Source organism: Oncorhynchus tshawytscha, linkage group LG33 (assembly GCF_018296145.1).
Source record: "Oncorhynchus tshawytscha isolate Ot180627B linkage group LG33, Otsh_v2.0, whole genome shotgun sequence".
NCBI classification, from domain to species: Eukaryota; Metazoa; Chordata; class Actinopteri; order Salmoniformes; family Salmonidae; genus Oncorhynchus; species Oncorhynchus tshawytscha.
This window is the reverse complement of record NC_056461.1, coordinates 37117608-37138024: the sequence shown is the minus strand read 5'-3', so window position 1 is coordinate 37138024 and position 20417 is coordinate 37117608. Positions and strand designations below refer to the sequence as shown.

General features: G+C 41.8%; 1 protein-coding gene across 1 annotated transcript in view; it reads left to right on the top strand.

Annotated features, from left to right (window-relative positions):
* Positions 1-20417, top strand: part of LOC112231400 (ephrin-B3) — a 58462-nt gene that overhangs the window by 24679 nt on the left and 13366 nt on the right. The window contains exon 2 of the mRNA XM_024398135.1: positions 9028-9323. Coding sequence (XP_024253903.1) covers positions 9028-9323 — 296 coding nt within the window. The remainder of the gene's footprint in view (positions 1-9027; positions 9324-20417) is intronic.

Here is a 20417-nt window from a genome sequence, read left to right as displayed (position 1 = left end):
GCCGTGGGAGCAACACACTGAATCCTCTGTAGCATCACATATACCACAAGTAGAGACTGTAATGTAAACACATGATAAACACAATCTAGCAGATATGCACTCACACGCATAGATTAAAATGTCAAGTAAGCTATGGTTGCCCTTCCTTTGACCTGTGTGTTGTCATAACAATGACGGACTGATTCATACTGACCCGTTTTCATTTGATATTAATAGTGCAGATTATGCATGCAATCCTGATGCATCATTTATGGCGCGATTTTAAAACTCTACCATGAATGTGGCATCAGAATGTGTTTCATCATCAGCTCTGTTGTTTTAGAAAGAGAAGTTGAAAGAGAAAATTCAATATTCATGTAGTTCGCTTCAGCGTCAATGTAAGATCAGATGAATGGAAGTTCCCCCAGATGAGCTTCAAGCAGAAGTTTAAAGGAGCCCACTGTTCTCTATAAGGCCCACAACTATGTTGAATATGGCCACGGTCCATGCTTCGTAGCTATGTTCAACCATGCTTTCCATCTAATCCCACTAATACTTGGAGGACCTTCAACAGTCACCGAGGTCCATTTGCAGGCTCCAATCCTAGCCTTCAACAGTATGCTGTAACTTTGAATCGACCTAACAAGGTCAATGGCGTGTAGATGTGAATGGCGTCAGGCTTCTAGTGCCGGGATGTGACCTCAGGCTAAAGTTATGACAGGAGGTTGACAGTGTGGGACCTGTTGTAATCACTGATGTCACGTGTGTAGAAATGTCACAGACACTCTTGATTGGCTACTTGCTACACAGCAGTGTATGATGGGGATGTTGAAATTAGGAGGACAGATAGAAATACTGATTGGAATGTCTCAGTAAGGAGACTTAAATAGCTCTGTAGCAAACCAATACTGTAAACCACAATATAATGCACGTAAAGTGCAGAAGTGAAAAGATAACCTGGTTACTGTTTTTCATCCAACCTTTTTATGCGAGTAAAGAGTACATGTCGGTACATGTACATGTCGGAAAAACATTTTAACTACAGGCCTGATGGAAACAGCAAATTTGCCGTTAAATGTTCCAATTGTCGACAAACAAAATACGCTAGACAAGGTGGGATCTTTACGTGTTTATATAATTAATTATGCAAGAAATGGCGCAAATATTGATATAATAACCATCATAGCGAAGTAAACTTGGAGTCACGCGATGACATGTTATGTGGTCCTCCCTCTACGTCTCGAGATGCGATGGAAACCCATTTAATTTGTTATTAGTTCATTGGGAATTTAACTGCAAAAGTATTTTTTTGCGTGCACTATTTCATCACTTTTATCCGCAACTAGTCAATTTGATGTGAATACATCTCTGGTGGGGCATTTTTTGAATATTTGCATAAAAATCTGTCGGCAATTGGATGGAAAGCTAGCCAGTAACCACGTCTCTGTCCACAGTTTTATGTGAGTAAAGACATACCGCATTAAAAAAAATCACGACAGAAACAGGAAGTTTCGGTACAATTTCATGAATGTTGACAGATAATTTGATCGTTGGACATCTTATAGTGTCTGTAAAATGTATTGTGCGAGAAATAGCAGTGGAAATGCCATTATGCGCAAATATTGATATAATAACCATCATATCGAAGTAAACGTGGAGTCACGCGATGATGTGGTGTGTGGTCCTCCCAATAGGACTCGGGAAACCATGCTGTTTAATTGCTCTATGATCTTGATGCACCTTTCCAATAAATATTGATGGTCTTATTTTGGTGACATGATGATCGATTCTTGACTTCCGTTTGACAAATACAAATATTTTCACTGTTATCCATAATCTCATCGTATTCTCATCCTATGACACATCAATGGTACGTTTTGCTGTTCCTTAAGGTTCTATTTTAGGACCACTATTGTTTTCACTATGTTGTTTTCACTATATATTCTACCTTTGGTGATGTCATTTGGAAACACAATGTTAATTTCACTGCTATGCGGACGACACACAGCTGTACATTTCGATGAAACATGGTGAAGCCGCAAAATTGCTTACCCTGGAAGCCTGTGTTTCAGACATAAGGAAGTGGATGGTGACAAATGTTTTAACTCGGACAAAACAGAGATGCTAGTTCTAGGTCTCAAGAAGCAAAGAGATCTGCTGTTTGATCTGACAATTAATTAGCCTTGATGGTTGTACAGTCGTCTCAAGTAAAACAGTGAAGGACCTCTGCATTACTCTCGACCCTGATCTCTCTTGACAAAAGATACAGTGCCTTCGGAAAGTATTGACTTGGATCAACTTTTTTCACATTTTGTTACGCACAGCCTCATTCTAAAACATATAAAAAATAAATATCCCAATCTACACAATACCCCATAATGGCAAAGCAAAAACAGGTTGAGAAATCTTTGCTAATGTATTCAAAATAAAACACTGAAATACCACATTTACATAAGTATTCAGACCCTTTACACAGAACTTTGTTGAAGCACCTTTGGCAGCGATTACAGCCTTGAGCCTTCTTGGGTATGACGCTACAAGCTTGGCACACCTGTATTTGGGGAGTTTCTCCCATTTATCTCTGCCGATCCTCTCAAGCTCTGTCACGTTGGATGGGGAGCGTTGCTGCACAGCTATTTTCAGGTCTCTCCAGAGATGTTCGATCGGGTTCAAGTCCGGGCTCTGGCTGGGTCACTCAAGGACATTCAGAGACTTGTTCTGAAGCCACTTCTGTATTGTCTTGGCTATGTGCTTAGGGTGTTGTCTTGTTGGAAGGTGAACCTTTGCCCCAGTCTGAGGTCCTGAGTGCTCCTGAGCAGGTTTTCATCAAGGATCTCTCTGTACTTTACTATGTTCATCTTTCCCTTGATCCTAACTAGACTCCCAGTCCCTGCAAATGAAAAACATCCCCATCACCATGCTTCACCGTAGGGATGGTGCCAGGTTTCCTCCAGATATGATGCTTGGCATTCAGGCCACAGAGTTCAATCTTGCTTTCATGTGCCTTTTGGCAAACTCCAAGTGGGCTGTCATGTGCCTTTTACTGAGCAGTGGCTTCCGTCTCGCCACTCTACCATAAAGGCCTGATTGGTGGAGTGATACAGAGATGGTTGTACTTCTGGAAGGTTCTCCCATCTCCACAGATTGCTCAGTTTGGCCGGGACGGCCAGCTCTAGGAAGAGTATTGTCTGTTCCAAACATCTTACATTTAAGAATGATGGAGGATGCTGTGTTCTTGAGGACCTTCAATGCTAATTTGGTACCCTTCCCCAGATTTGTGCCTCGACACAATCTTGTCTCTGAGTTCTACTGATATTTACTTCGACCTCATAGCTTGGTTTTTGCTCTGACATGCACTGTCAACTGGGACCTTATATAGACAGGTGTGTGCCTTTCCAAATAACGTCCAATCAATTGAATTTACCACAGGTGGACTCCAATCAAGTTGTAGAAACATCTCAAGGATGATCAATGGAAACAGGATGCACCTGAGCTCAATTTCGAGTCTCATAGCAAAGAAGCTGAATACTTATGTAAATAAGGTATTTCTGTTGATAAATCAGAAAATATTTATAAAAACCTGTGTGTAGATTGCTGAGGATTTTTTTTTAATTCAACTAATTTTAGAGTAAGGCTGCAACATAACACAATTCGGAAAATGTCAAGGGGTCTTTCTGAAGGCACTGTATCAAGAATGTTTCAAGGGAAGCTTTTGTCCATCTTCATAAAAATCTGAAACATTTTGTAAAAAAATTATGCAGAAAAGCTAATCCATGCTTTTGTCACTTATTGATTAGACTACTGCAATGCAATACTCTCCGGCCATCCGGATAAAGCACTAAATAAACTTCAGTTAGTGCTAAATACGGCTGCTAGAATCTTGACTAGAACCCCAAAAATGTTTAATATTACTTCAGTGCTAGCCTTTCTGGCTTCCTGTTAAGGCTATGGCTGATTTCAAGGTTTTACTGTTAATCTACAAAGCATTACATGGACTTGCTCCTACCATATTTTCGATTTGGTCCTGCCTTACATACCTACACGTACGCTATGGTCACACGACGCAGGCCTCTTTATTGTCCCTAGAATTTATAAGAAAACAGCTGGAGGCACTGCTTTCTCCTATAGAGCTCAATTTTTATGGAACGGACTGCCTACCCCGTGAGAGATGCAGACTCGAACTTTAAGTCTCTACAGAAGACTCATCGCTTTAGTAGGTCCTATGATTGAGTGTAGTCTGTTTCAGGGGTGCAGTGGAGTGCCAAACTGCCCTTGCTGTCTCTGCCTGGCTCCCCTCTCTACACTGGGATTCTCTGCCTCTTAACCTATTACGGGAGCTCAGTCACTGGCTTACTAGTGCTCTTCCGTGCCGTTCCTAGGAGGGGTGCGTCACGTCGTGCCAGGCTTTTCCCGCTATACTTGACTTGAGTGGGTTGAGGCACTGACGTGATTTGTGCTCCCTCGGGCTTGGGCGGTGGAGGAGATTGTAGTGCGCTGTACTCAGCCTTGCCTCAGTGTAGTAAGTTGGGGGTCTGTTGATATCCATCTAGTGGTGTGGGGGCTGTGCCTTGGCAAAGTGGGTGGGGTTATATCCTGCCTGGTTGGCCCTATGCTGCAATACTCTATGTGCCGTGGGCCTAGGGTCAGTCTGTCCTATCTGGTGAAATTCTTCTGTCTTATCTGGTGTCCTGTGTCATCTTAAGTATGCTCCCTCTAATTCTTCCATCTCTCTTTCTCGCTCTCGCTCTCCCCTCGCGGAGTACCTGAGCCCTACGACCACGCCTCAGGACTACCTGGCCTGATTACTCCTGGCTTTCCCTATCCCCAGTCCACCTGGTTGTGCTGTTGATCCAGTTTCAACTGTTCTGCCTGCAACTCACTCTCTCTCTCTCTCTCTCTCTCTCTTTCACTCTCTCTCTCTCTCTCTCTCTCTCTCTCTCTCTCTCTCTCTCTCTCTCTCTCTCTCTCTCTCTCGGTCTCCATCTCTCTCTCTCTCTCTCTCTCTCTCTCTCTCTCTCTCTCTCTCTCTCGTGCTCTCCCTCCCTCCCTCCCTACCGCATTTGCTGTCTTGACCTCTGAATGCTCGGTTATGAAAAGCCAACTGACATTTACTCCTGAGGTGCTGACCTGTTGCAACCACTGTGATTATTATTTGACCCTGCTGGTCATCTATGAACATCTTGGAGAACGATCTGGCCTTAATGGCCATGTACTCTTATAATCTCCACCCGGCACAGCCAGAAGAGCCTGGTTCCTCTCTAGGATTCTTCCTATGTTCCTGCCTTTCTAGGGAGGTTTTCCTAGCCACCGTGCTTCTACATCTGCATTGCTTGCTGTTTGGGGTTTTAGGCTGTGTTTCTGTATAAGAACTTTATAAATAAATTTGATTTGATGTAGACTAGCCTATCCACACAGCCTACCAGCACTGTATCTGTGAGCTGTTGGCTAGAGCGCACACGCACAACTATCGGTAGTTGAAAATGCCATGGAAACGCATGAAACTTTCAAGTATATGAATACTTTAGCGAAAAATACATTTGTGTGCACAATGTCATCACGCCCTGACTTTTATTTGCTAGAAGTGAGTTTGGTGGAAATGGCACTGGTGGGAAAATTCGCATATCGTCTTTATGCAGATTTTTAGAATATTTGCATGAAAATCTGTCGCCAAATGGATGGAAACCTAGCTAGTGATAGACAGTATTTGATTACTCAACATAGGGAGGAGCTGGCTCAAAACTCAAAGGCCTGCACAGTAATTATCTACTTACATTGCTAAATGTGTGTGTAGAATAACTAGTGTAGGATCCCATGTGATAGCATGGATGTGATGTGTGTGCTGAGTGGAAGATGTCTCTGTGAGATGTGTCCTGACAAATGAAAAGGTCAGTTTCTCTCATTATCTGTTCTATCTGTGCAGATCAGTTCACTGTGAAGCTCAGGCCTGTGTAACTGTGATCATGCAGGACCAGGACCTAGTTTTAGTTGTCCATTATGGTCCAGGTCAAAGCCACTACATGGTACATACTGTATCCTTCATAGTGTTTCCTACGGTAGCCTATGTCACAGGAAAACCTCAAAATGATTATCATGCTCTGTCAAACGCCCCAAACCCTTGTTTCCCTCTCTCCCAAAACACCGTGATCCGAGAGAAGGAGAGAGAGATGAAGAGAAGGAGATAGAAAAGGAGCCTGTAGGACCATGTTTTATTTGTCTGCTTATCCCTCCCTGTGCTGAAATGTCACCAGGCTCTCAGGGAACTAAGAGCTTAATGGAGAGCCAGGTATTTGAGGCTCTCTGCGCCTTCATCTGCTCAAGGGTTCTTCTACACAGAGCTCTAGTCATCAGGTGGTGTAATATACTCTGATGTTAGACGCAAGGGTTCTTCTACACAGAGCTCTAGTTATCAGGTGTTGTAATATTCTCTGATGTTCGACTCAAGGTGGGGAGTTTAGAATGTTTTCACCGTGAAATGACCATGAATTCACAGTGAATGAAATGTGTCATCTAGAGTCTAGAGACTGTCAGCTGGCGTTGTTGGATTTCGCAGGAATCTTGGGGAATTGACTTTGGAATGCCCAACAGACTACAAAGACCACCACGAAGTCCCACATGTCTAAGAAGCTGTATTAAAAATAAAAAGCGGAAACCATGGCAGCATAATTGACTTTAGGATTATTAGGGAGACAATTAGAGAGTTTAGTTGTCCATGAATTTAAAAAACAAACATTTTACTCCAGCTTGCTGGCAAACACTGTGAAAGAATGCAGAATTACTCAGACAAAGGACACATCCAAGTTTGTGGTCTTCATTCCTTCACTGAATTAAAAAAAAAAAAATTATTTCACCTTTATTTAACCAGGTAGGCAAGTTGAGAACGAGTTCTCATTTACAATTGCGACCTGGCCAAGATAAAGCAAAGCAGTTCGACACATACAACGACACAGAGTTACACATGGAGTAAAACAAACATACAGTCAATAATACAGTATAAATAAGTATATATACGATGTGAGCAAATGAGGTGAGATAAGGGAGGTAAAGGCAAAAAAAGGCCATGGTGGCAAAGTAAATACAATATAGCAAGTAAAACACTGGAATGGTAGATTTGCAGTGGAAGAATGTACAAAGTAGAATAAACAAACAAATAATGGGGTGCAGAGGAGCAAAATAAATACTGTAGGGAAAGAGGTAGTTGTTTGGGCAAAATTATAGGTGGGCTATGTACAGGTGCAGTAATCTGTGAGCTGCTCTGACAGCTGGTGCTTAAAGCTAGTGAGGGAGATAAGTGTTTCCAGTTTCAGAGATTTTTGTAGTTCGTTCCAGTCATTGGAAGCAGAGAACTGGAAGGAGAGGCGGCCAAAGAAAGAATTGGTTTTGGGGGTGACCAGAGAGATATACCTGCTGGAGCGCGTGCTACTGGTAGGTGCTGCTATGGTGACCAGCGAGCTGAGATAAGGGGGGACTTTACCTAGCAGGGTCTTGTAGATGACATGGAGCCAGTGGGTTTGGCGACGAGTATGAAGCGAGGGCCAGCCAACGAGAGTGTACAGGTCGCAATGATGGGTAGTATATGGGGCTTTGGTGACAAAAAGGATTGCACTGTGATAGACTGCATCCAGTCTATCATTTTTAGCATTTGTTGAGTAGGGTATTGGAGGCTATTTTGTAAATTACATCGCCGAAGTCGAGGATTGGTAGGATGGTCAGTTTTACAAGGGTATGTTTGGCAGCATGAGTGAAGGATGCTTTGTTGCGAAATAGGAAGCCAATTCTAGATTTAACTTTGGATTGGAGATGTTTGATGTGGGTCTAGAAGGAGAGTTTACAGTCTAACCAGACACCTAGGTATTTGTAGTTGTCCACGTATTCTAAGTCAGAGCCGTCCAGAGTAGTGATGTTGGACAGGCGGGCAGGTGCAGGCAGCGATCGGTTGAAGAGCATGCATTTAGTTATACTTGTATTTAAGAGTAATTGGAGGCCACGGAAGGAGAGTTGTATGGCATTGAAGCTTGCCTGGACGGTTGTTAACACAGTGTCCAAAGAAGGGCTAGAAGTATACAGAATGGTGTCGACTGCGTAGAGGTGGATCGGAGACTCACCAGCAGCAAGAGCGACATCATTGATGTATACAGAGAAGAGAGTCGGTCCAAGAATTGAACCCTATGGCACCCCCATAGAGACTGCCAGAGGTCCGGACAGCAGACCCTCCGATTTTACACACTGAACTCTATCAGAGAAGTAGTATGTGAACCAGGCGAGGCAATCATTTGAGAAACCAAGGCTGTCGAGTCTGCCGATGAGGATGTGGTGATTGACAGAGTCAAAAGCCTTGGCCAGATCAATGAATACGGCTGCACAGTAATGTTTCTTATCGATGGCGGTTAAGATATCGTTTAGGACCTTGAGCGTGGCTGAGGTGCACCCATGACCAGCTCTGAAACCAGAATGCATAGCAGAGAAGGTATGGTGAGATTCGAAATGGTCGGTAATCTGTTTGTTGACTTGGCTTTCGAAGACCTTAGAAAGGCAGGGTAGGATAGATATAGATCTGTAGCAGTTTGGGTCAAGAGTGTGAGAATCTGCTCTGTATTGCAGAGTTGACTCTGTCTGTCTAATGGTCTGCTACAAATTGCAGTCTTGTTAAACGTCTTGTTAATGGTGTTGATGCGGTGCTGATATTAGGCTGTGATTTGATTTGTATTCACTGGGAAATTATTTCCATAAGGGCATCCTCTAAATGACAGGGTAATGTGTGTTGCGATTGAAGTGGTCCCTGGGGATTGGCCATGCAACACAACACACACACATTCATCTACAGAAATAAACACACATACATGTACCACTTTCACAGGCATGCATGTACCCTCACACCCAGTGCTCCCACAGGCACCTGTCTGTGCCTCAAAAATGTGCCATGAATAGATGAGAGGCCTCCTCTCCAAACACAAGCTGTCAGACACAGAGATGGGTAAATATCACACTGCCAATCACTGGTTGCCATGGATACCAATTCTCATCTCTGTCTCCCTCCCTCTCTCTCTGCAGGTTTCAGGATGACAGGGGGTATGTGTTGTACCCCCAGATAGGGGATCGTCTAGATCTGATCTGCCCAGCCTCCAACCCCCAAGGCCCCCGCTCCCCCAGTGAGTATGAGTACTACAAGCTGTACCTGGTGTCCACACGCGAGCAGGCTGACCGCTGTGAGGTGATGGGCGCGCCAAACCTGCTGCTCACCTGTGACAAGCCCAACAGTGACATGCGCTTCACCATCAAGTTCCAGGAGTTCTCCCCCAACCTGTGGGGACATGAGTTCAAGACCCTGCAGGACTACTACATCATAGGTGAGGGGATGTGTGTGCGTGTGTATGTGTGCATGTGAGAGAGAGGATGGGATGTGTGTGTGTGTGTGTGTGTGTGTGAAAAGGCACACGTTTTAGAAATGTCTGGTATGCACAATGGAAGCACTATCATTACAGAACACCATGGAAACACTATAATTACAGAACAACATGGAAGCACTATCATTACAGAACACCATGGAAATGCTATCGTTACAGAACACCTTGGAAACACTATCGTTACTGAACACCACGGAAACACTAGCATTATAGAACACCATGGAAACACTATTGTTATGAACACCATGGAAATGCTATCGTTACAGAACACCTTGGAAACACTATCTTTACAGAACACCTTGGAAACACTATCTTTACAGAACACCTTGGAAACACTATCGTTACTGAACACCACAGAAACACTAGCATTATAGAACACCATGGAAACACTATTGTTATGAACACCATGGAAATGCTATCGTTACAGAACACCATGGAAACACTATCTTTACAGAACACCTTGGAAACACTATCGTTACAGAACACCATGGAAACACTATCGTTACAGAACACCATGGAAACATTATCGTTACAGAACACCTTGGAAACACTTTCGTTACAGAACACCATGGAAACACTATCGTTACAGAACACCATGGAAACGCTATCGTTACAGCCCAAAATGGAAACACTATTGTTACAGAACACCATGGAAACATTATCGTTACAGAACACCATGGAAACTCTATTGTTACAGAACACCATGGAAACACTATCGTTATCGAACACAATGGAAACACTATCTTTGCAGAACACCATGGAAACACTATCATTACAGAACACCATGTAAACACTATCATTACAGAACACCATGGAAACACTATCATTACAGAACATAAGGGAAACATTATTGTTACAGAACACCATGGAAACATATTGTTACAGAACACAATGGAAACACAATTGTTACAGAACACCATGGAAACATTATTGTTACAGAACACCATGAAAACTCTATTATTATTAATCAGAACACAATCGTTAAGAACACAATGGAAAAACTATCATTACAGAACACCATGGAAACACTATCATTACAGAACACCATGGAAAAACTATCATTACAGAACACCATGGAAACACTATTGTTACAGAACACCATGGAAACACAACATTATGGTTACAGAACACCATGGAAACATTATTGTTACAGAACACCATGGAAAACTATATTATTAAAGTTATCATCAGAACAACATGGAAACACTATGGTTACAGAACACCATGGAAATACTATCATTGCAGAACAACATGGAAAAACTATAATTACAGAACACCATGAAATAGCTATCAATACAGAACACCATGGAAACACTATGGTTACAGAACACCATGGAAATGCTATCATTGCAGAACAACATGGAAAAACTATAATTACAGTACACCATGGAAACACTATCGTTACAGAACACCATGGAAATACTATCATTACAGAACACAGAACAACATGGAAAAACTATAATTACAGAACACCATGAAATAGCTATCAATACAGAACACCATGGAAACACTATGGTTACAGAACACCATGGAAATGCTATCATTGCAGAACAACATGGAAAAACTATAATTACAGTACACCATGGAAACACTATCGTTACAGAACACCATGGAAACACTATCATTACAGAACACCATGTAAATGCTATCGTTACAGAACATCATGGATAAACTATTATTACAGAACACCATGGAAACACTATCATTACAGAACACCATGTAAATGCTATCGTTACAGAACATCATGGATAAACTATTATTACAGAACACCATGGAAACACTATGGTTACAGAACACCATGGAAATGCTATCATTGCAGAACAACATGGAAAAACTATAATTACAGTACACCATGGAAACACTATCGTTACAGAACACCATGGAAACACTATCATTACAGAACACCATGTAAATGCTATCGTTACAGAACATCATGGATAAACTATTATTACAGAACACCATGGAAACACTATCATTGCAGAACACCATGGAAAAACTATAATTACAGAACACCATGGAAATGCTATAATTTCAGAACACCATGGAAGAGCTATCGTTACAGAACACCATAGAAACACTACCGATACAAAACACCATGGAAACACTATAGTTACAGAACAACATTGAAACACTATGGTCAAAGAACACCTTGGAAACACTATGGTTACAGAACACCATGGAAGAGCTATCATTACAGAACACCATAGAAACACAATCGTTACAGAACACCATGGAAACACTATCGTTACAGAACACAATGGAAACATTATTGTTACAGAACACCATGGAAACTCTATTGTTATTAATCACTATGGAAACACTATCATTACAGAACACCATGGAAACACTATTGTTACAGAACACCATGTAAATGCTATCGTTACAGAACATCATGGAAAAAGTATTATTACAGAACACCATGGAAACACTATCATTACAGAACACCATGGAAAAACTATAATTACAGAACACCATGGAAACACTATCGTTACAGAACACCATGGAAACACTACCGATACAAAACACCATGGAAACACTATCGTTACAGAACACCATGGAAACACTATGGTTACAGAACACCATGGAAACACTATAGTTACAGAACACCATGGAAACACTGTCATTACAGAACACCATGGAAAAACTATAATTACAGAACACCTTGGAAAAACTATCGTTTTCAAAACACAATGGAATCGCTTTCGTTACAGAACACCATGGAAAAACGATAATTACAGATCATCATGGAAACACTATCATTACAGAACACCATGGAAACACTATAGTTACAGAACACCATGGAAACACTATCATTACAGAACATAAGGGAAACATTATTGTTACAGAACACCATGGAAACATATTGTTACAGAACACAATGGAAACACAATTGTTACAGAACACCATGGAAACATTATTGTTACAGAACACCATGAAAACTCTATTATTATTAATCACTATGGAAACACAATCGTTACAGAACACAATGGAAAAACTATCATTACAGAACACCATGGAAACACTATCATTACAGAACACCATGGAAAAACTATCATTACAGAACCCCATGGAAACACTATAGTTACAGAACACCATGAAAGAGCTATCAATGCAGAACAACATGGAAACACTATGGTTACAGAACACCATGAAAGAGCTATCATTACAGAACAACATGGAAAAACTATAATTACAGAACTCCATGAAAGTGCTATCATTACAGAACAACATGGAAACACTATGGTTACAGAACACCATGGAAATACTATCATTGCAGAACAACATGGAAAAACTATAATTACAGAACACCATGGAAACTACTAATGACAGAACACTCATTGTTAAATCACTATGGAAACACTATCACAGAACACAATGGAAACACTATCATTGCAGAACACCATGGAAACACTATAATTACAGAACACCATGGAAACACTATCTTTACAGAACATCATGGAAACACTATCATTACAGAACACCATGGAAATGCTATCGTTACAGAACATCATGGAAACACTATTATTACAGAACACCATGGAAACACTATGGGTACATAACAGAAACACCATGATAAAAACACCTGCTATCGTTACAGAACACCATGGAAAAACTATCATTACAGAACACCATGGAAACACTATGGTTACAGAACACCATGGAAACACTATCATTACAGAACACCATGGAAAAACTATTATTACAGTACACCATGGAAACACTATCGTTACAGAACACCATGGAAACACTATTATTACAGAACACAATGGAAACACTATCCTTACAGAACACCATGGATAAACTATTATTACAGAACACCATGGAAACACTATCATTACAGAACACCATGGAAACACTATAATTACAGAACACCATGTAAACGCTATCTTTACAGAACATGCTATATCGTTACAGAACATCATGGAAGCTATCTTACAGAACATCATGGAAACCTTACAGAACACCATGGAAACACTATCGTTACAGAACACAATGGAACACTATCCTTACAGAACACCTTGGAAACATTTGAAACACTATGGAAACACTCAAAAAACACCTTGGAAACACTATCGTTACAGAACACAATGGAAAAACTATCATTACAGAACACCATGGAAACACTATAATGACAGAACACTCTATTGTTATTAATCACTATGGAAACACTATCATTACAGAACACAATGGAAACACTATCATTACAGAACACCATGGAAACACTATAGTTACAGAACACCATGGAAGAGCTATCGTTATACAGAACACCATGGAAACACTATAATTACAGAAAACCGTGTAAACGCTATCTTTACAGAACATCATGGAAACACTATTATTACAGAACACCATAGTAAACACTATTATTACAGAACATCATGGAAACACTATTGTTACAGAACACCATGGAAACACTATCATTACAGAACACAATGGAAAACTATAATTACAGAACACCATGGAAACACTATCGTTACAGAACACCATGGAAACACTATCGTTACAGAACACCATGGAAACACTATAGTTACAGAACACCATGGAAACACTATGGTTACAGAACACCATGGAAACACTATGGTTACAGAACACAATGGAAGACTATCATTACAGAACACCATGGAAACACTATCGTTACAGAACACCATGGAAGAGCTACCGTTATACAAAACACCATGGAAACACTATAGTTACAGAAAACAATGGAAACACTATCTTTACAGAACACCATGGAAACACTATGGTTACAGAACACAATGGAAACGCTATCATTACAGAACACATGGAAACACTATGGTTACAGAACACCATGGAAACACTTTGGTTACAGAACACATGGAAACACTATGGTTACAGAACACCATGGAAACACTATGGTTACAGAACAATGGAAACGCTATCATTACAGAACATCATGGAAACACTATCTTTACAGAACACCATGGAAACACTTTGGTTTTCAAGAACACCATGGAAACACTTTGGGTACATAACACCATGGAAAAACGATAATTACAGAATCATCATGGAAACACTATCATTACAGAACACCATGGAAACACTATCGTTACAGAACACCATGGAAACACTATCATTGCAGAACACCATGGAAACACTATCATTACAGAACACCATGGAAACACTATCATTACAGAACACCATGGAAACACTATCGTTACAGAACACAATGGAAACACTATCGTTACAGAACACCATGGAAACATTATTGTTACAGAACACCATGGAAACTCCATTGTTATTAATCACTATGGAAACACTATCGTTACAGAACAGAACACCATGGAAACGCTATAGTTACAGAACACCATGGAAACACTATGGTTACAGAACACCATGGAAACTCTTGTTATTAATCACTATGGAAACACTATTGTTACAGAACACAATGGAAAAACTATAATTACAGATCATCATGGAAACACTATCATTACAGAACACCATGGAAACACGATCGTTACAGAACACTATGTAAATGCTATCGTTACAGAACACCATGGAAGAGCTATCGTTATACAGAACACCATGGAAACACTATAATTACAGAAAACCATGTAAACGCTATCTTTACAGAACATCATGGAAACCTTATCGTTACAGAACATCATGTAAACGCTATCGTTACAGAACATCATGGAAACCTTATCGTTACAGAACACCATGGAAACACTATCGTTACAGAACACAATGGAACACTATCCTTACAGAACACCTTGGAAACACTTTGGGTACATAACACCATGGAAACACTACCGATACAAAACACCTTGGAAAAGCTATCGTTACTGAACACCATGGAAAAACTATCATTACAGAACACCATGGAAACACTATCGTTGCAGAACACAATGGAAACACTGTCATTACAGAACACAATGGAAACACTATCATTACAGAACACCATGGAAACACTATAGTTACAGAACACCATGGAAACACTATCGTTGCAGAACACAATGGAAACACTATCATTACAGAACACCATGGAAACACTATCGTTACAGAACACCATGGAAACACTATCGTTACAGAACACAATGGAACACTATCCTTACAGAACACCTTGGAAACACTATTATTACAGAACACAATGGAAACACTATCATTACAGAACACCTTAGAAACACTATTATTACAGAACACCATGGAAACACTATTATTACAGAACACCATGGAAACACTATCGTTACAGAACACAATGGAACACTATCCTTATAGAACACCATGGAAACACTATCGTTACAGAACACCATGGAAACACTATCGTTACAGAACACAATGGAAACACTATCGTTACAGAACACCATGGAAACATTATTGTTACAGAACAGCATGGAAACACTATGGTTACAGAACACCATGGAAACACTATGGTTACAGAACACCATGGAAATGCTATCGTTACAGAACACCATGGAAACACTGTAGTTACAGAACACCATGGAAGAGTTATCGTTACAGAACACCATGGAAACACTATCGTTACAGAACACCATGGAAACACTATGGTTACAGAACACCATGGAAGCACTATTGTTACAGAACACCATGGAAACACTATCGTTACAGAACATATCAGGAAAATGTAATGCTGTACATTTATTTTTCTGCTCCTTATCATTCCAGTTTGTCATGCATTTCTGTGTCTCTATGAGAATTTCCATATGTCTCTCACAACAGTAGTGACAACAGATCAGCCCCTCAGGGGTGGCAGAATGTGTGTGTGTGCACGTGTGTGTGCACGTGTATGTGTGTACACGTGTATGTGTGCACGTGTGTGTGCGCACTTGTTTGTGTGTGTGCACATGTATGTGTGTGTGTGTGTGTGTGTGTGTGTGATGTCTGGGGCTCAGGAGTGTGTGTACTCCCCTGCATGACAGGAGCATGTCAGCAGATCTCTACATGGGCATGCTCTGATCCAGCCATTACAGACAGCGACGAGACACTATGTCACTCACATCACATCCACTCCCCACACTGGGGAAATATGGAAAGGCATGATGATACACTCTTGTATTGCAAATCCAAACAAGAGTGTTTGGAAAATATGTCTCAGCTCACTGCATGTAGACCAGATGCATTTTTTTTCTTCAATTGAATCTTTACAAAGGTTATGAAATGGTTGTATATTCTGATGTGAGCATTCTGGCATAGTTTTGTCTTCTACCTTTATGACAGATGCTAGATGGACAGATGCTAGTATGTGGGTGTGTTCATGCGTGTGGCGTGTGTGTGTTAGTGTGTGTGTGTGTGTGTGTGTACGTGCGTATGTGTGTGAACCTAACCATGGGGAAATCACATTTAATTAACCTATCTTGGCATTTGTTAATTTTTCCAATATGGCAGTAATGAGTTGGAGCACTGAGACACAGAAAGCTGGGCGAGGAGAGGGAATTCACTCACCGGCCTGCTGTTTTACATATTTGCATAAACATGTTGAGGTCATTTGTGCACTGGTGTTTAATTGACCGTAATACACCATGGAGAGCTCAAGGACACAGTGGGGGAATGACCCAGTCGACTGGGACTCCAGCCCACAGCTCAGAGTCAGGCAGCTAGCCATACCACAGCCACACTAGACCAGCAAACATGGCACTCAGGGCCAAAGCTGCAGGTGTGTGTGTGTGTGTGTGTGTGTGTGTGTGTGTGTGTGTGTGTGTGTGTGTGTGTGTGTGTGTGTGTGTGTGTGTGTGTGTGTGTGTGTGTGTGTGTGTGTGTGTGTGTGTGTGTGTGATGTCAGCTTGGTAGGACGTAATTGTAAATAAGAATTTGTTCTTAAATGACTTGCCTAGTTAAATAAAGGTAAAATATATATATTGTAAGAGTGGTAGACACAGTCATGTTTTAGTGTCAGATTAGCGTATTCAGTGAGCGGCAGCCTTAAGGCAGCTGCCTTAATCCACATCCACGCCATCAGTGCCCGGGGAACAGTGCTTTGATCGGGGATTCGATCCAGCAACTTTTCAGTTTCTGGCCCAACACTCTAACCACAAGGCTACCTGCCGCCCCAGGATTGCTGTGTGTTTGGACGTTTCTCATTCTGATGTTCCACGTGTGACTGTGTGTGTGTGTGTGTGTGTGTGCGTGCGTGTTTGCATGCCTGCGTGGGTGTGTGTGTGTTTTACCTGACATTTTACCTACATTTTTCTGTGTGTGCATATATGAGTGTGTTGGCTGTTGGTAGGTTGGCCTGTGACCGTTTGTGTTTCATGGTGTCATGGTGCATCAGCCTGTACGGTTTAGAGAGGTTAATAATTGAGGAGCTTGTTGTATTATTTATCAGTGTTAAACTGAAATAACAAAAAGAAGTAGACAGTTTGCCCGCTCAGTGCGTGTGTGTGCTTAAATGTGAGTGCATACGTCTGTGTATGTTGTAAATATGTTTTGGCATGGATTTTTTTGGGGTGATGAACTCAAAGACACAGACAGAGAGAGAGTCTGACAGAGAAAGCGAGAGGGTTAAGGAGAGATGCAGATTGGGCAGAGACTGTGAGAGAACATGGGCCTCTCGCTAGTGACAGTCCAGTCACTGTACCCAGTGTGTGTGTGTGTGTGTGTGTGTGTGAAGGAGGAGGGGGGAGGCTGTGTGATTACTGTGAATAACACAAAGTGACATGTGGCCTCCCCGATCTAGGTCAACAATCGAAACCGCACCACACTATGTGTGTGTGTGTGTGTGTGTCTCTGTGTGTGTGTGTGTGTGTCTGTGTGTAAAGAATGAGCGCAACAGAGATGAGAGATGACCTTTGTATCTGCTTGTTCATACTTCTGTAGTATGTTTCTGCACGTTTTTTGCATGTGCTTAACCTAACAGCATGTGGGCACTGTTTGTGTGTGTGTGTGTGTGAGTGTGTGTGTGTATGTGTGTGAGAGAGAGTGTGTGTGTGTGTGAGTGTCCGTGTGTGTTTTCTTCACTGATAAAGGTCATGCTGTAAGACTCCCACACTAATTGGATTGAGGAAGTTTAACACAGTGATTCATTAACCTTCTGGCTCTGGCAGCAACTCATATTAACACACACTCTCTCACACAAACACTCTCTCTCACACACCCACACACATACAACAGAAGCATATTGCTGAGCATTCTGGATCTCTTCGCTGAAAGAAGTTTCTTTTTTACATGAAGGCAGGAATTCGGCATGGAATTTCTGTCTCTCTTTCTCTCTCTCGCTATCTGTCTCTATCTCTCTCTCTCTCATACACACACACACACACTTCCACATGCACTGAGTGAAGAAAGGCTCTTTTTACAGACAGCTGTGTGAGCAGAGAGAGATTACAGTGGTCAGGGGATTGGGGAAATTCTCTCCACCAGCTGTTAACTAGAGACTAGGACAGAGGGGGATGGAGGGATGGAGGATGGAGGGAGAGAAATAGAGAGGGATGGTGAAAGACAGACAGGCAGACAGATTGAGGGAGGAGAGAGAGGATACCAGCATAATATAGAGTTGATCTCTGTAACTGGGGTATTCACTATAACATGCACTTGTAGAGCTAAATACTGTACTCATAGTCTGCCATACACTCTTTCATAAATGATCACACACACACACACACACACACACACACACACACACACACACACACACACACACACACACACACACACACACACACACACACACACACACACACACACACACACACATTCTCCTACCACCCCTGAGGCTTTGGCATTGTTGTCTCTATGGGATTTGATGTTATGCCAGAGGCTTAATTTACGGTATGGTCCTCAGTCCCAAAGCAGCTAAGTCTTTAATAGACGTAAAAATGCCCAACAATCTGCCCGTGTGGAGCGTGGAGCGTGATGGTGATGATGTAATGGCTTCAGGAAGAGGATCTTTGTACTCATCACCATCACTATAATCTGACTGTGTCTCCTCTCTTCAGGAACTAGAGACAGACTGGCAGACTGTGTGACTTGTACAAGGCAAGCAGGTACGAGCTCCGCAAATCCATTAGGGGCACAAAAAGACAATACAAACTCAAACTTTAATTGATGTTCGACAACTCAGACTCTTGACAAATGGCAAGGACAACAAGCTATCACGGACTACAAAGGCAAATCCAGCTGTGTGGTGCCCACCGAAGCCTCCCTCCCATACGAGCTTAACACATTCTATGCTCGCTTCGAGGAGGACAATACCGAGCCATCCAGGAACGCTGTCTCGCTGCTCCGGATGACCAGGTGCAAACTCTCAAAAGAATGAATACAAAAATAAAAATAAAATATCTAGGCTTGTAGGCTTGCGTCTGGTAGACAGCCACAAGCTGTCCATTAACACAAGCCTACCAGACGAGCTAAATACCTTCTATGCGCGCTTCGAGGCTAGCAACACTGAATTATGCATGAGAGCACCAGCTGTTCTGGATGACTGTGTGATCACGCTCTCAGTAGCCGATGTAAGAACTTTAAACACAACACAACAATGCCTCTTGTCCCACAGGAGACTGAAAAGATTGGGCATCTGCCCTCAGATAAAAAGTTCTACATTTGCACCATTGAGAGAATCTTGACTGGCTGCATCACCGCTTGGTATGGCAATTACAAGGCACTACAGAGGGTAGTGCGTACTGCCCAGAACATAACTTGAGCCGTGCTCCCTGCAGTCCAGGACCTCTATACTAGGCGGTGTCAGAGGAAGACCATAAAAATTGTCAAAGACTCCAGCCTCCACTCTTCTGGAAAAGGCTTTCCACTAGATGTAACATTGCTGCAGGGACTTGCTTCCATTCAGCCACGAGAGCTGTTTGGTGATTAGGCCTGGCTCGCAATCGCCGTTCCACTTCATCCCAAAGGTTTTCGCTGTGGTTGAGGTCAGGGGTCTGTGCAGGCACAGAAATGTCTGGAATGTAATTGTATGCTGTAGCATTAAGATCTTCCTTCAAACTTTTTGGCGAGAGAGCCACATCGGGATTTTGAAATTCAAAGGAGGGCCACATTTCTTGGGGGACCAATTGTTTGTTAAAATCAATTTGCAAGTGCCACAGCAGTCTAAGGCACTGCAGTGCTTGA